This window comes from Bos indicus x Bos taurus, chromosome 18, assembly GCF_003369695.1.
Source record: "Bos indicus x Bos taurus breed Angus x Brahman F1 hybrid chromosome 18, Bos_hybrid_MaternalHap_v2.0, whole genome shotgun sequence".
In the NCBI taxonomy this organism is placed as follows: domain Eukaryota; kingdom Metazoa; phylum Chordata; class Mammalia; order Artiodactyla; family Bovidae; genus Bos; species Bos indicus x Bos taurus.
The window spans coordinates 2,458,643-2,481,246 of record NC_040093.1 but is presented as its reverse complement, the minus strand read 5'-3'; the positions used below and the strand labels follow the sequence as shown (position 1 = coordinate 2,481,246).

General features: G+C 43.7%; 1 protein-coding gene and 1 pseudogene across 1 annotated transcript; both read left to right on the top strand.

Annotated features, from left to right (window-relative positions):
• Positions 1 to 8,410: 8,410 nt before the first annotated feature.
• On the top strand, positions 8,411 to 9,356 carry LOC113875732 (annotated as a pseudogene).
• Positions 9,357 to 12,304: 2,948 nt separating this feature from the next.
• Positions 12,305 to 13,213, top strand: LOC113875738 (vomeronasal type-1 receptor 4-like). The gene has a single exon (XM_027514429.1). The coding sequence runs from the start codon at positions 12,305 to 12,307 to the stop codon at positions 13,211 to 13,213; it is 909 nt and encodes a 302-aa protein (XP_027370230.1).
• Positions 13,214 to 22,604: the final 9,391 nt, after the last annotated feature.

The following is a 22,604-nucleotide window of genomic DNA, read 5'->3' as shown; positions in this document are numbered from 1 at the left end:
TGTGTTATTTATAAAGTCCTATTTTTAAATTTAAGGTGTTAATGTATAAATATCTTTCAGTGATCTTTTGGTCATCATGTAAGGATCCCCCAGTAGTGTATCTATATACATTATTACTGACAACTAATGCTATGGTTTTAGCTGTCATGAGATAGTTGTACCTTATACAAAATAAGAAATGAAGAGAAAGTAGAGTTTATGCAAGTGTCAATGTGATTGCCTTTTCCAATGCTTGTACTTCTTTTTTGTAAATGTTGTTTTCTTTGCTACAATTGTCTTCTGAGTGAAGAAGTCCCTTTAACTTTTCAGGAGTTAGTTCTACTATGAGTGGATTGTTTCAATATCTATATATCTAAAAATATCATAATTTTACTTCCTGTTTTTCCTATTAAAGTGTATTAAAGCTAATAAAATGTGATCAATAGTAGAAATATATTTAGTGATAGACAACCTCCTCTTAAACAATAAGAAATTAACTGCCTATGAATTATTTTTATCTTTAAAATAATTGAATAGAAGTAATTTCAACCCTACTTCATTTTTCACACTACTAGATATAAACAAGATAACCTACTGTGTGGCCCAGAACTGGCAGCCCTCCTGCTCATCGGGCACAGTAAGAATGGGGCTCTCTAATGTGAGTCAGATGAACTGAGGTGGATGAACCTAGAGCCTGTTATACAGAGTGAAGTAAATCAGAGAGAGAACAACAAATACCATATATTAATGCACACATACAGAATCTAGAAAAATGGCATATGAACCTATTTGCCAGGCAGGCATAGAGACGCAGAGGTAGAGAACAGACTTGTAGACACAGCGGGGGGAAGGCGAGCATGGAATGAATAGAAAGGGTGGCATTGAAATATACACAACACCATGTGTAAATAGATAGCTAGCAGAAAGCTGCTGCAGAACACAGGCAGGTTAACTCAGTGCTGTTTGAGGACATAGAGGGGTGGGATGGGGTGGGCAGGGAGGCTCTGGACAGAGGGGATGTATATATACTTATAGCTGATTCATGTTGTCATATGGCAGAAACCAACACAACATTTTTAAGCAATTATCCTCCAATTAAAAATTTTTTTAAATATTAAAAAAAAAAAAAAAAAGGCGGTCCAAGGAAGGCCAGGCCAGGGCGTCTAGTGCACAAGAAGACCTGTACTACCGTTGCCTTTACACAAGTCAGCTTGGAGGACAAGGCCGCTTCGGCTGAGCTGGTGGAAGCTGTCAGCACCTGTTACAACGACAGATATCATGAGATCCACCATCACTGGGGAGGCCGTGTCCTGGGTCCCAAATCAGTGGCTCTCGGTGCCAAGGTAGAAAAGGTGAGGGTCAAAGAACAGGCCACCAAACTGGGCTAAATGTACACTATTGAGCTTTCTGTTCGAGAGAGTAATAAATACTTCGTAGACCAGAAAAAAATTTTTTTTGGCTGTTTGACATGTAGGAACTTGATTCCCCAACCAGGGATCAAAACTGCACCCTCTGCATTGGAAGTTTGGAGTCCTAACCACTGGACTTCCAAGGAGATCACCCAAAATTTCTTATAGAAAGTCATAGGAATACTAGACTCGGGATCCAGTGATGATGCTCATTATTTTGGAGACATGAAAATGCATTGAGTGTTACATGGGGGGCTGAATGGGAGGGCAGTTCGGAGGAGAATGGATACATGTATATATATAGCTGAGCTCCTTTGCTGTCCACCTGAAACAGTCACAACATGGTTAATTGGCTATACTCCAATATAAAATATATAGTTTAATTGTAAAAATCTGAAAAACAAAACAAAACAAAAAAAGGATCTGGGCTTTTGTCCCAGGTTGATGAACATTTCCTAAAATGAGTGTGGTAAAGACCACAACAAGGCTTCCCTGGTGGCACAGTGGTAAAGAATCCACCGGCTAAACTAGGAGACATGGATTTTACTCCTGGGTGGGGAAGATCCCCTGGAGAAGGAAATGGCAACCCCCTCCAGTATTCTTCTCTGGGAAATCCCATGGACAGAAGGGCCTGGAGGGTTACAGCCAGTTGGGTCGCAAAGAGTCCGACAAGACTTAGAGACCAAACAACAGCCAAGACCGCTCTCTGAATAAAGTAAGACCACTGAGTGGTGTACTTTAGATGGGTGAGTTATATGTTATGTGAATTAAAGCTTCTCAAAGACACTGTTACCAAAACCGAATTGGTAAACACCTGCCTATATATAAAGAAAATACCTGGAGGAATAAGACCAGTTGGAAGTGTGGTAAAAGAAAAAAAACTTTGATGCACCTTCAAGCGATCCTATAGTACCCGATGACAACTGTGATTCTGAACTACCATTTTCCACAGGGAATTCAGAAAAAAGTTTTCTGCCAGCTATTTGACTGCCCATTCAGATCTTTTCATTGATTCCCAAAAGCTGTCCTTAATCTCCCAAGAAGGAAGATGATGATTTACACTGGGGATAACATTTGCTCCTCACTGGAAACGCCCCAGACTCCCCATGCCGTCAGCCCCACCCACACAGCAGGTGGCGTGATAATGGAATCTCTGTGGAGAGACCAAGGCTACAAACACCGTCCCTATAACCATGACCTCAGGTGCTCGGCGCTCATCCTGAATGACACGTCCCTGCACAGAGCTCTGAAGCAAAGACCAGCCATGTGAGTGCTTCCTTCTGTTCAATCTCAGGGCAAAGACTTGGAGAGACGTTGCCTCCAGCAGGAGAGGGACTTAAGACTTAACTCAGACTGGGCAGGACAGGGGCAACATGGCCTCACTTGAGCACTCACATCCATGCTCTGCTGGGTGGAGGGTGGCTGTGAGCCCAGGAGTGTCTTAGGCTGGGAGCAGAGCTGGGTGGTCCACTGTAGATCCCTGTGCCTTGGAGTTTCTAAAGATGGGAGGAGGGATGTGGTCTCTCTGGAATGTGTGCTAAGCCTTGGATGATCCTGTCACCGAGCTCCTCCCTGTTGTTAACAAGGACTCTGCTCACTGTGAGCTTCCCTGGTAGCTCAGCTGGTACAGAATCTGCCTGCAATGCTGGAGACCTGGATTCGATCCCTAGGTTGGGAAGATCCGCTGGCAGAAGGGAAAGGTTACCCACTCCAGTACTCTGGCCTGTAGAATTTCACGGGCTGTATAGTCCATGGGGTCGAAGAGAGCTGGACATGACTGAGCTACTTCCACTTTCACTGCTCACTGTAGCAGACCTCACCCATCTATGCTTGCAGGGGAAGGAGTCCCCCTCCCCCCTTTGTCAGTGTGTCTCAACCTGATCCTACTCAGGCTCCTTGAGTCCCGTTGCCCACAGCTCCTGACGATGCCTCTAAGCAGCTCATTCTCAGCTCTCCCTCAGCACTGGGCTACACACCAGCTCTGATTTCAGGGCTCACCTGTGATGAGTTACCTACTCCTCTGTTAGTGCAACAGAATTAATTCCTGCTGCTTCCACTGTATTGTAAGCATTTTTACTCACAGAAGTTAAAAAAAAAAAAAAAAACCCTAAACTGTATGAGAAAGTTAGGGTAGCAAAAGTGCTCAGGAGCAAAAGAGACAGAACTGCCTTTAATGGTGTTTCCTGAAAGAAGAGCCCTGTCAGCACCTGCTGTGAGTTAGTTTCTGACTCTGGCTGTGGTGGCATCCCCCGTGTGTGACCGTGTGGGGCTGGGGGTCATGGACTGTATGGGGGCAGGTGTGTCCTTCTGATTGTGACTGTTAGTGTCAGGGAGGCACCTCACCTGTGGGGTTGATTTCTGTGTCTCTCAGGATATGTACATCCGGTGGATTTGACCACACCTCTCACCCCAGGAATACCCAGCCTCACAGGAAGGTCGTGGGCCATGTGTGTGGGAGGAGAGGTGCAAGAGGATGAAAGGACAGGCATGAACAGGAGTCTCTGGGAGCTGTGATGTAGGGAGACACGAGGGGGCTTCCTGAGGATCCTATAAAGAGTTACTGTGCATTGACATTCATGTCAGGGCTTCTACTGATACAGTTCCATCGGACTCATGGAGCAGCCGCATTAGGAAGGCCAGGCTCAGGGCACCCCCAGGATGGGCCAGAGCAGCCTGAAATAGGCTGGACAGGACGCAATGTAGGTAGAAGTTGCCGTACAGCCTTGCAGGGCAGGACCCACAGTCCACTCACCTGTCTGGGACCTTTCCTCGGGGGCTGCCGGGAGATCAGGGGTACATGTCCATCTTCGAGCCCCAGGAGCTACAGCGAGATCAGAGGTACCTGAACAGGCCTGTGCCTCAGGAACTGTCACAAGAGCAGGAGCATATGTCCAAGTCCTCTTTCCAGGAGCTGTCGCGAGAGCAGGGGTAAGAGTCTAGGAACTGTCACGAGAGCAGGATAAGTGTTTAGGTCCTCGTCCTAGTAAACTCTAGTAAAACCGGAAGTGGTGCCTGCACACAGCAGCTCCAGCACGAGCCACAGCTGAGGGAGAGGCTGGCCGGGAGCCATGGTGCTTGTCAGGCGACCGCTGCATCTGCCGGGGCAGTATTTCTTGTTTCTGTGAGATCTCAATTTATCAGGGAGAGAGAGCGGAGAGGAGCAAACGAACAAAAAGGTATGAAGCTCATCTTGAGGTGAAGAGAGCGAGTCAGTCATACTGACTGAGGGGGCTCCTGAGGTGACTCTGAGAAGGTGGAGCCAGGAGGCTGAGCCTGAAGGACCAGACCGTTGAAGTGGCGGGAAGAGGGGCGACTAGGAGCTGGGAGGGGAGGCCAGGACGCGCTTCCTGCTTTGAGCGGAAGCAATACCGCAGCTGTGGTGGGAAAAGGAGCGAGGGCGGCCGTGTGGTTAGAAACCGCCTTAGGTGCCCGAAGTCACTGTTTCCTTCTCACGTTGCTGCAGGTGCTCAGTGACAAGGCGAATGTTCATCTTTCCAAACGCCAGCTCATGGTTTCCTTGGTCTTTTCTATTGTTTTTCTGATCTCTATTTCATTTATTTCCATCCGTTCTTTTTTATTTCCTTGTATCCATTAACTTTTCCTTAGTTTGGGGTTTGGTTTTGGGGGACCGAGGAGGGGGTGTTGGTGATATTTTGGTGGTTTTTGGTTGCTTTGATCCTTGTGGTAAAAAGTTACCTTGGTTACTAGAATCTTTTTTCTTTATGTAGGCATCTGTTGTGAAAACGTCCCTCTTAGAACAACTTGTGCTGAATCCCATAACCTTCTGTTTGCTATGTTTCCACTCACTCTTGTCTCAAGGTCTTTTATTTCCTCTTGGATTTTTCTTTGACCACTGTTTGCTCTAGAGGTGGTTGTTCATCTCCACGTATCTGTGAATTTTCCGACTTTCCTGCTGTTGTTGGCATCTAGTTCCATATCAGGGGGTTAGAAAAGACACGTCATGGGATTTCAGTCTCAATATGTTGAGACTTGTTTGGGGGACCTTGCTGGTGATCCAGTTCAGATCATTTTTGTATAAGATAGTGTCCAACTTTTGTTTTTGCAGTTTTTAAAATTGGAATACAACTGATATATTGTTATGTTGGTTTCACGGGTAAAATAATGATTCAGTACTTGTGAGTAATACTATTAATTTGACATGTATACATTATGATGTGTAAAATAGATAACTAATGAGAACCTACTGTATAGCACAGGGAACTCTACTCAATGCTCAGTGGTGACCTAAAGGTGAAGAAAAGAGGGGATAAGTATACATATAAGTGAATCACTTTGCTGTACAGGAGAAACTAAATAGTATTGTAAAGCACACAATGCAACACAGCCATACTCCAATAAAAACATATGTTACAACATTGTAACACAACTATCCTCCAATGAAAAACATCCCATTGTATAATACACCACAGCTTCTTTATCTATTTATTTATCAGTGGGCACTTAGATTATTTCCAGGTCTTAGATGTTTTAATAATTCAACAACAATGTATCTGAGTGGGACCAAGGCACTGAGTTCATTGCAAATCCCTGTGCCCTGGGTTCTCTGACAATGAGGAAAAAAGAGAGGGGGTCACTGTGGAATCTGTCAAGTCTGCATGACCAGAGCCACTGAGCTTCTCAACCATGTGTAAAGACGTCTACTGACTTCTCAGGACCTAACAAGTTAGACTGTAGGTTATAATTTCTGCTAAGACATTCTGTCAGAGTTCTGGAGGTTTTTAAGTTGTGTGTAGAGATGTTACTCATATTTTTGTCTCTCTGATTGAATGGGGAAATGCTCCCCTCCTATTTTATTCTGGAGCAGGAGGAGAAAGAAAAAAGACTTTGTAATGAGATGAAATCTAATGAATTTTCAACTGTGAAAACAGTGCAAATGCTAGAAAATAAGCAATGTATGCCCTTTTTAAAGAATTGGAACTACTAAAATGGAAACCCAACAAATGACCTACTATATAGCACAGGGAACTCTGCTCAATTGGATCTGGCAGCCAGGATGGGAGGGGAGTTTGGTGGAGAATGGATACCTGTACATGTATGGCTGAGGCCCTTCACTGTTCACCTGAAAGTATCATAGCATTGTCAATCAGCTACACCTCAGTACAAAATAAAATTTAAAAAAAATGGTAATAGGATTAGAATAATACTGTTTGTGGTAATTCAATGCTGAATTTAATATTTTCAAATACAGTGGACTGTACCTTGAACCATGGAATTGTCTGAGTATTTCTGTCCCAAAATTTATATATTGATATCATAATCCCAAACATGATGGTGTCAGGATGTGGGCCTTTGGCCAGGTGGAGACCTCATGAACTATGTAAGTGCCCTTATAAAAGAGACCTCGAGAGCTCCATGACTCTTCCCATCACCTGAGGGCACGGCAAGAGGCACCAGTCATGAATCAAGAAGGCAGCTCTCCCCAGACAGGAATCATGCTGCAGCCTTGATCTTGGACTTCTAACCTCCAGAACTGTGAGCAATAAATTTCTGTTTTTATAATCCTCTCGAGTGGGTGATGTTTTGTTGTAGCAGTTCAGACATTCTAAGGCCAGTATTGACAAGGACCCCAGGTGGTTGTCATGGCTAAGGCTGAGCGCCATCAGAGGCAATCTCTGAGAAAAGGCTTAGTGATTCTGCACTGGACGCGGCCTGCTCTGCCCTCCACAGCTCCCCCCGCTGTCCCTCTGCCCAGAGCCGAGTTCCTGACTCCTCTGTCCATGGTCCTGGGCACATGAGGAGCTCTCTCAGCAGGGCTTCTCCCTCTCTTAGGAGGCCCGCACAGACGAGCTCTGACTTCTGTGCTGACCTGGGATGAGGTGAGTTACACACTTCTCTGCTGATTCAGCATCACATTAATTATTATTGCTTCTACTGGCTTGTGTGCATGTTTAGTCACAGCAGATACACAACTCCAAATGATCTGGTGGATTTCTCTGATATTAACTGAGGGAAATATCACCAGACTCACAGAACTGTGGGATGAGTGGTCCTCCTGGAGATTCTATCAGACTCCTCCACACTGAGTCCCCATCAGTCCATTGATTATGACGCAGGATTTCCTATCCAGGACTTGTTCCAGAGGGATTTCTGCTCATGAATCTTTGCTCCAGTATAATCTTGGTTCCTTCTCTTCACCTGCTGTCCCTTCCCTTGTGGAGGCAGGGATGTCCCCTGTCTCTCACCTCTCTTACTGATTCGAGAATTTTCAGTCTATTTGGTATTTTCCTTGTTAGGACAGAGACGTGACTCCCAAGCTCCTTACCTGAGGAACTAGAAAGTGCAGATCCACAAATGAATTTTTAAGTTATGCTGTGTGTGGTAATTCTGATGAAATATGAGTTTCAAGTGTGGATAACTGACTCTATTGAAACTGTATTAAAATCAGCTGGACAATCGTAGAAGTTCAATACTTTCATAATTTGCGATTTTTTTCTTAATGCATTCTTACAATAGGCAGGAATGTCTCTAAGAGGTTTAGTGTATCTGCTTTTCTGTCTCCTGTCACATAGTCATATACTCAGTACATATTTGTAACATCTATTATGCATCGACCATGTTGGTAAACAAGATAAATGTGGTCCTTTTAAAAAAATATGTATTTATTTATTTGGCTGCCTTGGATCTTAGGTGCAGCATGTAGGCTTACTTGCTCCTCGGCACATGGAACCTTGGTTCCCCGATAAGTGTTTGATCCTCTGTCTTTGGGTTGCAAGCCGGTTTCTTAACCCCTGGACCCCAGGGAAGTCCGGATGTAGTTCTTAACTTCATGGAACTTACATGCTGGTGGAGAATAAGGATATGCAAAATAGTAGAAATTAATATACTAATAGTGGAAAGTATAACTGATGTCATGCATGTGTCTTACAGGTTGAACCCCACATGTGGACTATGACAGTCTCTCCCTTCTCAGGAGAGGAAAAGATCCAGAATTCTTTCCCAGTGTTGACCCTGTCATCATCTTCACAGCTTCCTTTCACCTTCAGGACACTGACATCCTCTCCATGTCTATTCACAGAGATGCCCTGAGAAACCCAGGGGAGGCGGCTGTGACAACCATCTTTCTGTTCCAGGTGGTGGTTGGGGCTCTGGGTAATGTCATCCTTTTTATCCACAGCATCTCTCCAATCTTATTTGGCCAGAAAAAGAGAGGCACGGACGTGATTCTCACACACTCAGTGCTGGCCAATCTCCTGATTATTCTCTTCTCTGGGATTCCCCGTATAATGGCAGTTTTTGTTTTGAGAAAGCCCCTGAACAGTCTCTTGTGTAAGTTTGTCTATTACATACAGAGAATGGCTCGGAGCACTGCCCTGTGCTCCACCTATGTCCTGAGCACCTATCAGTCCTTCACTCTCACCCCCAGGAGAGCGAAGTGGGTGATGCTCAGAGGAAGGGCCCCCAAGTTCATTGGTCCTTCCCATTGCACCTGCTGGATGCTCAGTTTAATGAGCTCAGATGTTAATGAATCTGGATGCTCAGATATTAATGAATATCTGCATTCCCTTGATGATTACTAGTCCAGAGAACACAAGAAATGATACTGACAATCAAGAGAAGTGGTTCTGCTCACCCACAGCTCCTTAGGCAGCTTTTATGTACTTTTGGTCCATCTCTGATGCCGTGTTTCTTACCCTCATGGTCTGGTCCAGTGGCTCCATGGTGCTTCTCCTGCTCAGACACCGCCAGAGGGTGCAGCATATTCACTCTGCCACTGGACACCACAGATGCCCCCTGGAGACCAGAGCCGCCCACAACATCCTGATGCTGGTGGTCACCTTCGTCATCTTCTACCTGCTGAATTCTATTTTTTCTTTTCATATCAGTGCCTTTTTAGATTCTTGTCTATGGTTGATACAGACCTCTAGTGTCTTGGCTTCGTGTTTTCCCACAGTTTCCACCTTCCAGTCACTCCTGAGGGATCCTAAAACTCCTAGGTTCTGCTCTTGAAGAAAAATGGTTAAATAGCTAAATATGTAGTACATCCATGTTCAATCTCTCAGTCATGTCTGACTCTTTGCAACCCCAGGCTCCTCTGTCCATGGAATTTTCTAGGCAAGATATTGGAGCAGGTTGCCATTTCCTCCTCCGGGGGATTTCCCTAAACCAGGGCTCAACCTGTGTCTCCTGCATCTCCTGCATTGGCAGGCAGGCTCTACCACTGTGCCCCCTGGGAAGCCCCTTAGATACATAGTAGACAGCTTCAATAATAGCCAATTTCTTTCTTCTGCAATGATTTATATATTTATTTTATACCCTCTTTTACTGAAGCATAAATAACATGACACAGTATCACTTCAGATCTTACAACATTATGATTGAATATTTGCATATGTTGCAGACAATCAGTCAAATAAGTCTAGTTGATATCTATCTACCTCCATATTGTTTTCAGTGTTGTCTTGTCTGATTCTTCATGATCATGTGCACTGCAGCACACCAGGCCTCCCTGTACTTCACCACCTCCCAGAGTTTCCTCAAACATATGTCCATTGAGTCGGTGATGCCATCCAACCATCTCATCCTCTGTTGCCCTCTTGCCCCTCCTGCCCTCAGTCTCTCTCAGTCAGGGTCTTTTCCAGTGAGTCAGATCTTCACATCAGGTGGATGTGAAGTATCTGAGCTTCAGCATCAGTCCTTCCAATGAATATTCAGGGTTGATTTCCTTTAGGATGGACTGGTTTCATCTCCCTGCTGTTGAAAGGACTCTCAAGAGGCTTCTCCAGCACCACAGTTTGAAGGCATCAGTTCTTCAGTGCTCAGCCTTCTTTATGGTCCAACTCTCACATCCATACATGAATACTGGAAAAACATAGCTTTGACTTTATGGACCTTTGTTGACAAAGTGATGTTCTCTGCTTTTTAATACACTGTCTAGATTTGTCATTACTTTTCATCCAAGGAGCAAGCGTATTTTAATTTCCTGGCTGCAGTCACCATCCACAGTGACTTTGGAGCCCCCAAAATATAATCTGTCACCATTTCCACCTCTGTACGTACTACAAAAAGTTTCTTGTGACAAGAAGTTTGAAGATCGACTCTCTTACCACTTTTCATTATTTAATCCAGTATATTCTTGCCTCCTTTGTCAAAGATAAGATGTCCATATGTATGTGGATTTATCTCTGGGCTTTCTATTTTGTTCCATTGATCTATATATGAAGCCACCATCACCCTAATACCAAAACCTGACAAAGATGCCACAAAAAAGGAAAACTAGAGGCCAATATCACTGATGAACATAGATGCAAAAATCCTTAACAAAATTCTAGCAATCAGAATCCAACAACACATTAAAAAGATCATACACCATGACCAAGTGGGCTTTATCCCAGGGATGCAAGGATTCTTCAATATCCACAAATCAATCTATGTAATACACCACATTAACAAATTGGAAAATAAAAACCATATGATTATCTCAATAGATGCAGAGAAAGCCTTTGACAAAATTCAACATCCACTTATGATAAAATCTCTCCAGAAAGCAGGAATAGGAGGAACATACCTCAACATAATAAAAGCTATATACGACAAACCCACAGCAAACATTATCCTCAATGGTGAAAAACTGAAAGCATTTCCTCTAAAGTTAGGAACAAGACAAGGGTGCCCACTTTCACCATTACTATTCAACATAGTTTTGGAAGTTCTGGCCACAGCAATCAGAGCAGAAAAAGAAATAAAAGGAATCCAAATTGGAAAAGAAGAAGTAAAACTCTCACTGTTTGCAGATGACATGATCCTCTACAGAGAAAACCCTAAAGACTCCACCAGAAAACTACTAGAAGTAATAAATGAATATAGTAAAGTTGCAGGATATAAAACCAACACACAGAAATCCCTTGCATTCCTATACACTAATAATGAGAAAACAGAAAGAGACATTAAGGAAACAATTCCATTCACCATTGCAATGAAAAGAATAAAATACTTAGGAATGTATCTACCTAAAAAACTAAAGACCTATATATAGCAAACTATAAAACACTGGTAAAACAAATCAAAGCGGACACTAATAGATGGAGAAATATACTACGTTCATGGATTGCAAGAATCAATACAGTGAAAATGAGTATACTACCCAAAGCAATTTATAGATTCAATGCAATCCCTATCAAGCTACCAATGGTTTTCTTCACAGAACTAAAACAAATAATTTAACAATTTGTATGGAAATACAAAAAACCTCGAATAGCCAAAGCTATCTTGAGAAAGAAGAATGGAACTGGAGAAATCAAGCTGCCTGACTTCAGGCTCTACTACAAAGCCACAGTCATGAAGATAGTATGGTACTGTTTGGGTATTTTTTGATTGACTACAAATTTGGGTGGACTTTTTTTTCTGTTTCTGAGAATAATGACATTGAACATGGTTGAACTAAGCCAACAATGTTGCTAAAGAAGGAAGACATGTTTCCAAAGTTGATAGACAGACCTTACATGGAGATAGGAGATCAGGATATAAAGGCAAATAGAAAGCTGTTGTATAACACGGGGAGCTCAGCTTGGTGCTCTGTCGTGACCTTGAGGGGCACACCTGGGAGATGGGGGAGGCTCAAGAGGGAGGGGAGATATATATATATATGTATACTTATATCTGATTCACATTGTTCTACAGCAGAAACTATGAAAACGTTGTAAAGCAATTAGCCCTCAATTTAAAAAATTTAAATAAAAGTAAATTAAAAAATATAAAATAATAATGGTGGAGGCTTAACTGGTATCAGGAACATGTTATCCCGTTAAAGTCACTTCTCTGGACTATGACAGTGTCTTCTCTTTTCAGGAGAAATAAAATGTGGGAATCCTTGTCCATTGTTAGTTGCGTAAGAAGACTGCTCGTGTCTCTGTCTGCAGAGTCTCCTGTCTGCTCCAGACCACTCCGAAGTCCTCTCCATGTCTTTTCACAGAGATGCCCTGAGAACCATAATCCAGGCAGCCCTGAAAACCACGTATCTGACACAGATAGGAGTTGGGTCTCTGGCCAATGTCATCCTTTTGTTCCACAACATCTCTCCAGTCTTGCTGGGCCACAACCAGAGACCTCCACACACCATTCTCAGCCACATGGCCCTGTCCAACCTTTTGTTTCTTCTGTCCTCTGGGGTTGCCTACACAATGGCTGCTTTTGTTTTGAGGAAGCCCCTGTCAGGTCTCGGGTGTAAGTTTGTGTTTTATGTACAGAGGGTGGCTCTCGGCACCACCCTGTGCTCCACTTGTGTCCTGAGCACCTATCAGTCCTTCACTCTCACCCCCAGGAGAGCGCAGTGGGTGGTGCTCAGAGGAAGGGTCCCCAAGGTCACTGGTCCTTCATGCTGCACCTGCTGGATGTTCAGTCTCTTAATGTACATCTACCTTCCTGTGAAAATCACTGGTCCTCAGGACACACATAACTATACTGATTCCCAAGACAATTGGTTCTGCTCAGTCTCAGGTAATGTCATAGGCTTAGGTTACTTGTGGTCCTTCTCAGATGCCATGTTTATTACCCTCATGGTCTGGTCCAGTGGCTCCATGGTGCTTCTCCTGCACAGACACCACCAGAGGGTGCAGTATATCCACACCCCCACTGGACACCACAGATGCCCCCCAGAGACCAGAGCCACCCACACCATCCTGATGCTGATGGTCACCTTCGTTGTCTTCTACCTGCTGAATTACAGTTTTGTTTTCCATATCAGTGCCTCTTTAGATTTTCGCCTGTGGTTGCTCCAGGTCTCGCATGTCTTGTCTTCTTGTTTCCCCACTATTTCCCCACTCCTGCTGCTTCTGAGGGATGCTAGAACTCCAAGGTTCTGCTCTTGAGTTGTTAGAATGAACGGATAAAGTGTTAAATATCTAGTAGACACCTTCCATAATAATTGTAACTATTCTCTAAGTCCTCAGTGTTATAATCTGTTAATTGATGTACAATTATATTAATTTCATATAGAGGACATAATGAATGATATTTGTATCCAAAATGATCACAGGAAGTCTAGTTACCATCTCTCCACCTTCACAGATGATACAAATTATTTTCTTGTCATCTGAATTTTGCCACATTTATTTAGTTAGTTTTTGGTTATTACTTGGCTGGGCAACATGTGGGATCTTAGTTCCCAGACCAGGGATTGAACCTGTACCCCTGCGTGGAAGCCTGAAGTCTTAACCACTGGACTGCTAGGGAAGTCCCCATCAGAAGAACTTGGAAGGTCAAGTCTCTTAGAATTTTTCAAGTATGCAATGAATATAACTGACTATATTCACCATGAGGTACACTACACTCCCTTGACTTGTTTATTCTATATCTAGAAGTTGATACCTTTTGATGTTTCCACTCAATACCTTGGAGAAGGAAATGGCAATGCACTCCAGTATTCTTGCCTGAAAAATCCCATGGACTGTAGCCTACCAGGCTCCTCTGTCCGTGGGAGTGCAAAGAGTCGGACACGCATGAGCAGCTGAGCACTCAATACCACATTTCTACATAAACTCCATTGAATTGAGAACGTTCACTGGATGCCAGCAATGCCTTAGGAGAGCTGAAAATCCATCCATGAAATTATCTGCTCGAAAAACCTACCAACCATTATTGAGGAAACGATTTCCGTCTTGACCAATGCAGCCATCTGAAAGAAACCTCCTTTCTCAGGATCATTTCAAGAGTTTCCACAAACTTTCTCTCCATGTGTTGTGGCTGATACCTGACACAGTGGCACACAAGCCAATATAGGTCTCCGTAAATATCAGTCTTGCGTGGGTGGAGGTTGGACTTCTCAGATGAAGATAACACACATGAAAATAGAGAATGTGTTCTTCCATATTACCTGTAACTTTATTTCACTGTTGATTCTCCAGTATGCTGTAGTGTTACCCAGAAAATCCATGTTGTTCAATGGCTTGCTTCTCCTTTAAACCTGGATTGTTTACATGATGGAGCCTCAATAAACTTAATTGATTGGATGAATCATGTAATCTGAAGGACAGACCAGAAGTTGCTTTTTTTTAAAAACTCTGTTCCTTGAATATATAGTTTTCTTGATTGCATTTTGCGACCTGAGGTTTGTTTCTATTTGTCCAATCTATTTTTTCTGCCTTTTTTTTTTTTTTTTTTTGCCGTCCTTTTAGAGTGTAATTATTTAAGTCCCATTTTAAAAATTTAAGGTATAGCTATTTTTCAGTGATGTTTCAGCCATCATGTATGGATTCCCAAGTAGTGTATCTATTTCAAAACCACCTGCCAATGCAAGAGATGTAAGAGATGCAGGTTCGATCGCTGGGTGGGGAAGATCTCCTGGAGGAGGGCACAACAGCCCATTCCAGTATTCTTGCCTGGAGAATCCCATGGTGGGCTGCAGTTCAGTAGGTCACAAAGAGTTGGACATGACTGAAGCAACGTAGCATGCAGGCATATGTTGTTATTGACAATTAATGCTATGAGTTTTCTGTCATGAACTGGTTGTGTCTTATACCAAAAAAGCAATGAGGAGGTATAGTTTATGATTATATATCTATATGATTATGCTTTCGAATGCTCCTAGTTCTTTTTTTTTTTTTTTAAGTTTTTTCCTCTTTGGTGTAACTTACCTTTTGTGTGAAGAATTTCCTTTAACTTTTATGGAATTTGTTTTAATATGAGTGAATTATTTCAATGTTTATCTAAAAGTACCATTATTTTACTTACCGTTTTTCCTATTAAAGTGTATGAAAAGGTAATAAAATGTGACCAATAATAAAAGTATACTTAGTGATAGATAATCTCCTTTTAAACATTAATGAGTTAAATGCCTCTGACTTATATTTATTTTTAATATAATTCATTGGAAGCAATTTCAAATCGACTTCATTTTTCACACTGCTGTATTCAAGTAGATAACTAATAAGGACCTACTGTATAAATAGTGCAGAGCTGGCGGTAGCCCTCCCCACCAAGTACAGTAAGATAGGGATTCCCGAACGTGAGTCAGCTGAACTGAGGTGGACGAACCTAGAGCCTGTTGTACAGAGTGAAGTAAGTCAGAAAGAGAGAAGGAAACATCGTGTATTAACACATATACATGGAATCTTGAAACATGGTACAGATGAGCCTGTTTCAGGGCAGGAATAGAGTGGCAGACGTAGAGAGCAGACTTGTGGGCGAGCAGGGGATGGGGAAGGTGGGCGGACTGAGAGAGTGGCACAGACATCTGTGCATGCCCATGTGTCAGATGGCTAAAGCTGCTGTACAGCGCAGGGAGCTCAGCTTGGTGCTCTGCGATGACCCGGAGCAGCGGGGTTGGGGAGGGGGAGGAGGGAAGGAGGCTCACGAGGGAGGGACACACATACCTATGTCTGACTCACACTGCTGTACAGCAGAAACCAACACAACACTATGAAGCACTTATCCTTCAGTGGCCAAGGAAGCAACCTAGATGTCCAGCGGCAGATGAATGGATGAGAAAGCTGTGGTACATATACACAATGGGATATTCAGTTCAGTTCAGTTCACTTCAGTCACTCAGTCGTGTCTGACTCTTTGCAACCCCATGAACTGCAGCACGCCAGGCCTCCCTGTCCATCACCAACTCCTGGAGTCCACCCAAACTCAAGTCCATCGAGTCGGTGATGCCATCCAGCCATCTCATCCTCTGTTGTCCCCTTCTCCTCCTGCCCCCAATCCCTCCCAGCATCAGGGTCTTTTCCAATACATCAACTCTTCGCATGAGTTGGCCAAATTACTTGAGTTTCAGCTTCAGCATCAGTCCTTCCAATAAACACCCAGGACTGACCTCCTTTAGATGAACTGGTTGGATCTCCTTGCAGTCCAAGGGACTCTCAAGAGTCTTCTCCAACACCACAGTTCAAAAGCATCAATTCTTCGGCGCTCAGCCTTCTTCACAGTCCAACTCTCACATTCATACATGACCACAGGAAAAACCATAGCCTTGACTAGACGGACCTTTGTTGGCAAAGTAATGTCTCTGCTTTTCAATATGCTATCTAGGTTGGTCATAACTTTCCTTTCAAGGAGTAAGCGTCTTTTAATTTCATGGCTGCAGTCACCATCTGCCATGATTTTGGAACCCCCCCAAATGAAGTCTGATCCTGTTTCCACTGTTTCCCCATCTATTTGCCGTGAATTGATGGGACCAGATGCCATGATCTTAGTTTTCTGAATGTTGAGTTTTAAGCCAACTTTTTCACTCTCCTCTTTCACCAAGAGGTTTTTTAGTTCTCTTCACTTTCTTCCATAAGGGTGGTGTCATCTGCATATTGGAGGTATTGATATTTCTCCCGGCAATCTTGATTCCAGCTTGTGCTTCTTCCAGCCCAGCGTTTCTCATGATGTACTCTGCATATAAGTTAAATAAGCAGGGTGACAATATCCAGCCTTGACGTACTCCTTTTCCTATTTGGAACCAGTCTGTTCCATGTCCAGTTCTAACTGTTGCTTCCTGACCTGCATACAGATTTCTCAAGAGGCAAATCAGGTGGTCTGGTATTCCCATCTCTTTCAGAATTTTCCACAGTTTATTGTTGCTGCTGCCACTGCTGCTAAATCACTTCAGTCGTGTCCGACTCTGTGTGACCCAATAGATGGCAGCCCATCATGCTCTCCCATCCCTGGGATTCTCCAGGCAAGAACACTGGAGTGGGTTGCCATTTCCGCTACTAAAAATGCATTTGAATCAGTTCTAATCAGGTGGATGAAACTGGAGCCTGTTATACAGCGTGAAGTCATTCAGAAAGAAAAACACCAATACAGTATATTAAAACATATATATGGAATTTAGAAAGATGTTAATGATGACCCTATATGCAAGACAGCAAAAGAGACACAGATGTAAAGAACAGACTTTTGGACTCTGTGGGAGAAGGCAAGGGTGGGGTGATTTGAGAGAACAGCATTGAAACATGTATATTACTATATGTGAAACAGAACACCAGTCCAGGTTCAATGCATGAGACAGGGTGCTCGGGGCTGGTGCACTGGGATGACCCTGAGGGATGGGATGGGGAGGGAGGTGGGATGAGGATTCAGGATGGGGGACACATGTACACCCATGGCTGATTCATGTTAATGTGTAGCAAAACCAGTACCATATTGTAATTAGCCTCCAATTAAAATAAATACATTAATTAAAGAAAAATAGATGGGGGCTGAAGGGGAAGGTCAGGCTAGGAAGTCTGGTCTACAGGAAGACGTGCACCACTGCCGCCTTCACACACATCAGCTTGGAACACAAGGGTGCTCTGGCTGAGCTGGTGGAAGCTGTCAGGATCAATTACAGTGACACATACTGCATCACTGGGGAGGCCGTGTCCTGGGTCCAAAATCAGTGGCTCCCACTGCCAGGCTGGAGAAGGCGAGGGTCAAAAACAGGTTCCCAAACTGGGCTGAATGTGCACTATTGAATTTTCCATACATGGGAGTGATAAATACTTCTTTTGCCCCACCCCCAACCAAGAAACTTTTTTTTGGCTGCGTGACATATGGCATCTTAGCTCTCCAACCGGGGATGGAAATTAGGCCTCCTGCACTGGAAGCTCAGAGTCCTAACACTGGATTGCCAGGGAAGTCCCTCAGAACTTTGTAAGTAAAGTCATAGGCACACTACACCTAGGATCCAGTGGTGATGCTCATCATTGTGGAGACATGAAAATGCATTGCGTGTTATGCGGCAGCCTGGATGGGAGGGGAGTTGAGGGACAATTGATGAATGCAGTAGGTGTGCCTGCATCCCTGTGCTGTCCACCTGAAAGTGTCACAGCACTGTTAACTGGCTACACTTCAATACAAAATAAACAGTTTAATAAAACATCTGAAACAAACAAACAAAAAAATGGATATGGGCTTTCTTTTCACATTGATGAAAATTTCCTAAAACTGAGTGCAGCAGAGACCACAACGGGCTTCCCTGGTGGCTCAATGGTAAGATTCCGCCTGCAGTGCAAGACGTGTGGGTTCGATCTCTGGGTTGGGAAGAACCCCTGGAGGAGGAAATGGCAACCCACTCCAGTATTCTTGCCTGGGAAGTCCCGTGGAGAGGAGCCTGGCTGGCTAGAGTCCATGGGGTCTCAAAGAGTCGAACATGCCTTAGCCACTAAACAGCAACAACAGAGACCACAGCTCTGAATAAACTAAGATCATTGATGGCATACTTTAAATGGATAAGGTATATGGGATGCGAATTAAATCTCAAAGAACTGTTGCCAAAATAAAATTTATTAAAGCCTGACAAAAGAGCAAATATATATAATGCTTTGAGGAATAACCCCAATTACAAGTACAGTTTAAAAAAGTTATTGATGCACCTTAAAGTGTCCCTATAATACCCAATGACAACTTTGATTCTGAATTCCCTTTTCCCACAAGGAATACAGAAAAGTTTTCTGCCAGATATTTGGCTTCCCATCTGGTCTTTTCACTGATCGCCAAAAGTTGTCCTTAATCACCCAAGAAGAAGGATGATTTACACTGGGGATAACATTTGCTCCTCGCTGGAAATGCTCCAGACTCCCCATGCAGTCAGTCACCCTCACAGCAGGTGACATGATAATGGAATCTCTGTGGAGAGACCAAGGCTACAAACACCGTCCCTATAACCGTGACCTCAGGTGCTCCACGCTCATCCTGAGTGACACGTCCCTGCACAGCGCTCTGAAGCAAAGGCCAGCCAGGTGAGTGCTTCCTTCTGTTCAATCTCAGGGCAAAGACTGGGAGAGATGTTGCCTCCAGCAGGAGAGGGACTTAAGACTTAACTCACACTGGGCAGGACAGGGGCAACACGGCCTCACTTGAGCATCCACATCCGTGTTCTGCCGGGTGGAGCATGGCTGTGAGCCCAGGAGTGTCTCAGGCTGGGAACACAGCCGAGTTGTCCACTGCAGATCCCTGTGCCCTGGAGTCTCTAAAGATGAGAGGAGGGATGGGGTCTCTGGAATGTGTGCCAAGTCTTGGATGATCTAGTCACTGAGCTCCTCCCTGTTGTTAATAAAGACTCTGGTCATTGTAGCAGACCTCACAGATCTATGCTTGCAGGGGAAGGAGTCCCCCTGCCCCCTTTCTCAGATCATCTTCACCCGGGACCTTAATCAGGCTTCTTTAGTCCCGTTGCCCACAGCTCATGATGATGCCTCTAAGCAGCTCATTCTCGACTCTCCCTCACCACAGGGCTACACACCAGCTCTGACTTCAGGGCTCACCTGTGATGAGTTACACACTCCTCTGTCAACACAACAGAATTAACTCCTGGTGCTTCCACTGTATTGTAAGCATTTTTATTCACAGAAGTAAAAAAAGGAAAGAAAACCAAGACAGTACAAGGAAACCAGTGTAGCAAGGAGTGCTCAGGAGCAAAAGAGAGACACAACTGCCTTTAAAATATGTTTTGTGAAAGCAGAGCTCTGTCATCAGAAAAGGGGCTGAAAAATAGGGCTTCAGCATTCTCTGCTTTTTTTCTAAGAAAGGTTGCTTCCAGCTGGTCCTGTTACATGGAGAGAGTGACCTTCCCAGTCGAGTCCCCACGCACCTGTGGGTGCAGAGGCTCCTGAGGTGATTCTGAGCTAGTGGAGCCAGGAGGCTGAGCCTGGAGTTAATTCACTGGGGCGGCGGGAAGAGGGGCTCCAGGAAGACAGGCGACTAGGAGTTGGGAGGTGAGGCCAGAACACTTTTCCTGCTTTGAGGGGAAGGAATGCCGCCACTCTGGTGGGAAAAGGAGCGAGGGCAGCCATGGGGTTAGAAACACCTTAGGTGCCTGAAGTCACTGTTTCCTCCTCACGTTGCTGCTGGTGCTCAGTGACAAGGTGAATGTTCATCTTTCCAAACGCCAGCTCGTGGTTTCCTTGGTCTTTTCTATTGTTTTTCTCTTTAATCTTTTTAAATAATGTATTTATTTTAATTGAAGGCTAATTGCTTTACAATATTGTGGTGGTTTTTGCCATACATTGACATGAATCAGCCATGGGTGTATTGCTTTTCTGGCCCTTATTTCTTTTATTTCCACTCCGTTTTTCTTATTTCCTTGTAGTTGCTAACTTTTGCCTTAGTTTGGGTTTTGTCTTGTTTGGTTCCTTGTGGTAAAAAGTTAGCTTGATTATTAGAATCTCCTTTTCCTTAATCTAGGCATTTGTTGTGAACACCTCTCTCTTAGAGAAGCTTGTGCTGAATCCCAGAAATTTGTTTGTGTGCTTCCATTCATGGTTGTCCAAAAATGTCTTTGGATTTTTCTTTGACCACAGTTTGCTCTGGAGTGGTTGTTCATCTCCACCTATCTGTGAATGTTCCAGCTCTCCTGCTGTTATTGGCGACTTGTTTCATATCACTGTGTTTGGAAAAGATACTTTATGTGATTTCAGTCTTAAATCTGTTAAAGACTTGTCTGGGGGACTTCCCTGATGGTCCACTAGAGGGTTCAGGATGGGGAACACAGGTATACCTGTGGCAGATTCATTTCGATATTTGGCAAAACTAATACAATATTGTAAAGTTTAAAAATAAATAAAATTAAAAAAAAAAAGACTTCACCTTCCAATGCAGGGGATGCAGGTTTGACCCCCAATCGAGGAGTTACGATTCCCCATGCCTCTCAGCGCCCCCCCCCCAAAAAAAAGTCATAAAAAAAAGAAGCAATATTATAAGAAATTCAATAAAGGCTTTTTTAAAAAGACCTGTTTGGGTTTGAACACATGCTCTGATCTGGTGAATGTTCTGTGCTCTTGAGAAGAATGTGTATTTTGCTGCTCATAGGTAGATGGGTCAGGTTATAAGTTTCAACTCTTCTAATGTGTAGCTTGGTCCAACATTTTCAGGTTTTCATTTTCTGTCTGATGAAAGTGGAGGTATTGCAGTGCCCACGGTGACCGTGTTTCTCACTTTTGGGCTGGTAGTGTTTGCTTTATCATTTAGGTGCTCTGAGGTTGAGTGAGAACTTATATAGGAGGCTTGTCCATGCACCAAGATGGTGACTGCAATCTCAAATATAAGCTTTATGTGCACTGGGAAGCCAAAAATGTGTACAATCCACTTTTTTGTGACATTGACTTTATTGCTGTGGTCTGGAACCAAATTCACAACGCCTCTCAATTATGCCAATATTTCTGCTGTGAACCTCACATTTTCTTTCCTTTGGGCTGAATTCATGGTTTTTTTATACTTCCTTGAGGCATAAGGCTATTCTGTTTATTTGAGACCTTTCTTCCTTGTTCATATAGACATTCATCACTATCAGTTCAGCTCTTAAACTGCTCTCCACAAGTTTTGTTATCTTGTATTTGCACTTTGATTTCTCTGAAAACTTTTTCCTTTTTGATTTTTCATTTCATCCATGAAGTTTAATCTCCACATGTTAGTGATTTATCCTATTTCCATCTAACAATTGTTTTGAAGTTTCATATCAGTGTGGTTGGAAAAGATGCCTGAAATGAGCTCAGTCTTCTCAAATATGTTACGACTCGCACGGAGAATGGTCCACGTACACTTGAGAAGACTATTTTCTGCTGCTGTTGGATGGTTAAGTACATCTGGTCTCATATGTAGTTTAAATCCAATGATTCTTTATAGACTTTCTATACGATTGTTCTATTGCTGAGAGTATGGGATTGATGTCCATATCACTGTTGTATGATTGTCTGTTTCCCCTTGATTTCTGTTAACAGGTGCTTAATATATTGAAGTGCTCCCAGTTTGGGCTTACAGACATTTACAGTGTTCTATTTCCTTGATGAATTGATAAGTTTGTGGTTATGGAATGGCTTCCTTTGTCTCTTGTTACATGTTTTGGCTTACAGTCTATTTTATCTGAGACGACTACAGTTACTCCTACATTCTTTTCCATTTCCTTGAACTGTCTTTTCCATCCCTGCTCTTTAGGTCTATGTGTGACCTGTGAAAACTGATTTTTTTGTATTACATAGTCCTGTGGGACTCCAGTAGGCTGAGTACCCTTGATTGTTGGGGCGAGGTGATTGGAGGGTCCACCCTTTGGGGGTCAGTCACAAAGGTTGGGGCCTAAGATGTGTGGATAGGCCCTTTCCAGGCAGATGCTGGAGGTTTGGTTTTATGTTTGGATCAAGCCAGAGGGAGACTGTGGAAACAGTGTCCACTTGCTCCTTCAGTCCCCCAAGAGCATCCCAGTCAGCCGCTGGATGCAGGGTTAGAGGCCAGAGCTCCAGGCAGCACTGGATAGAGTGTGCCGTCCAGCTCAGATGAGGTGCTGGGTGTCCCAGCCCATTC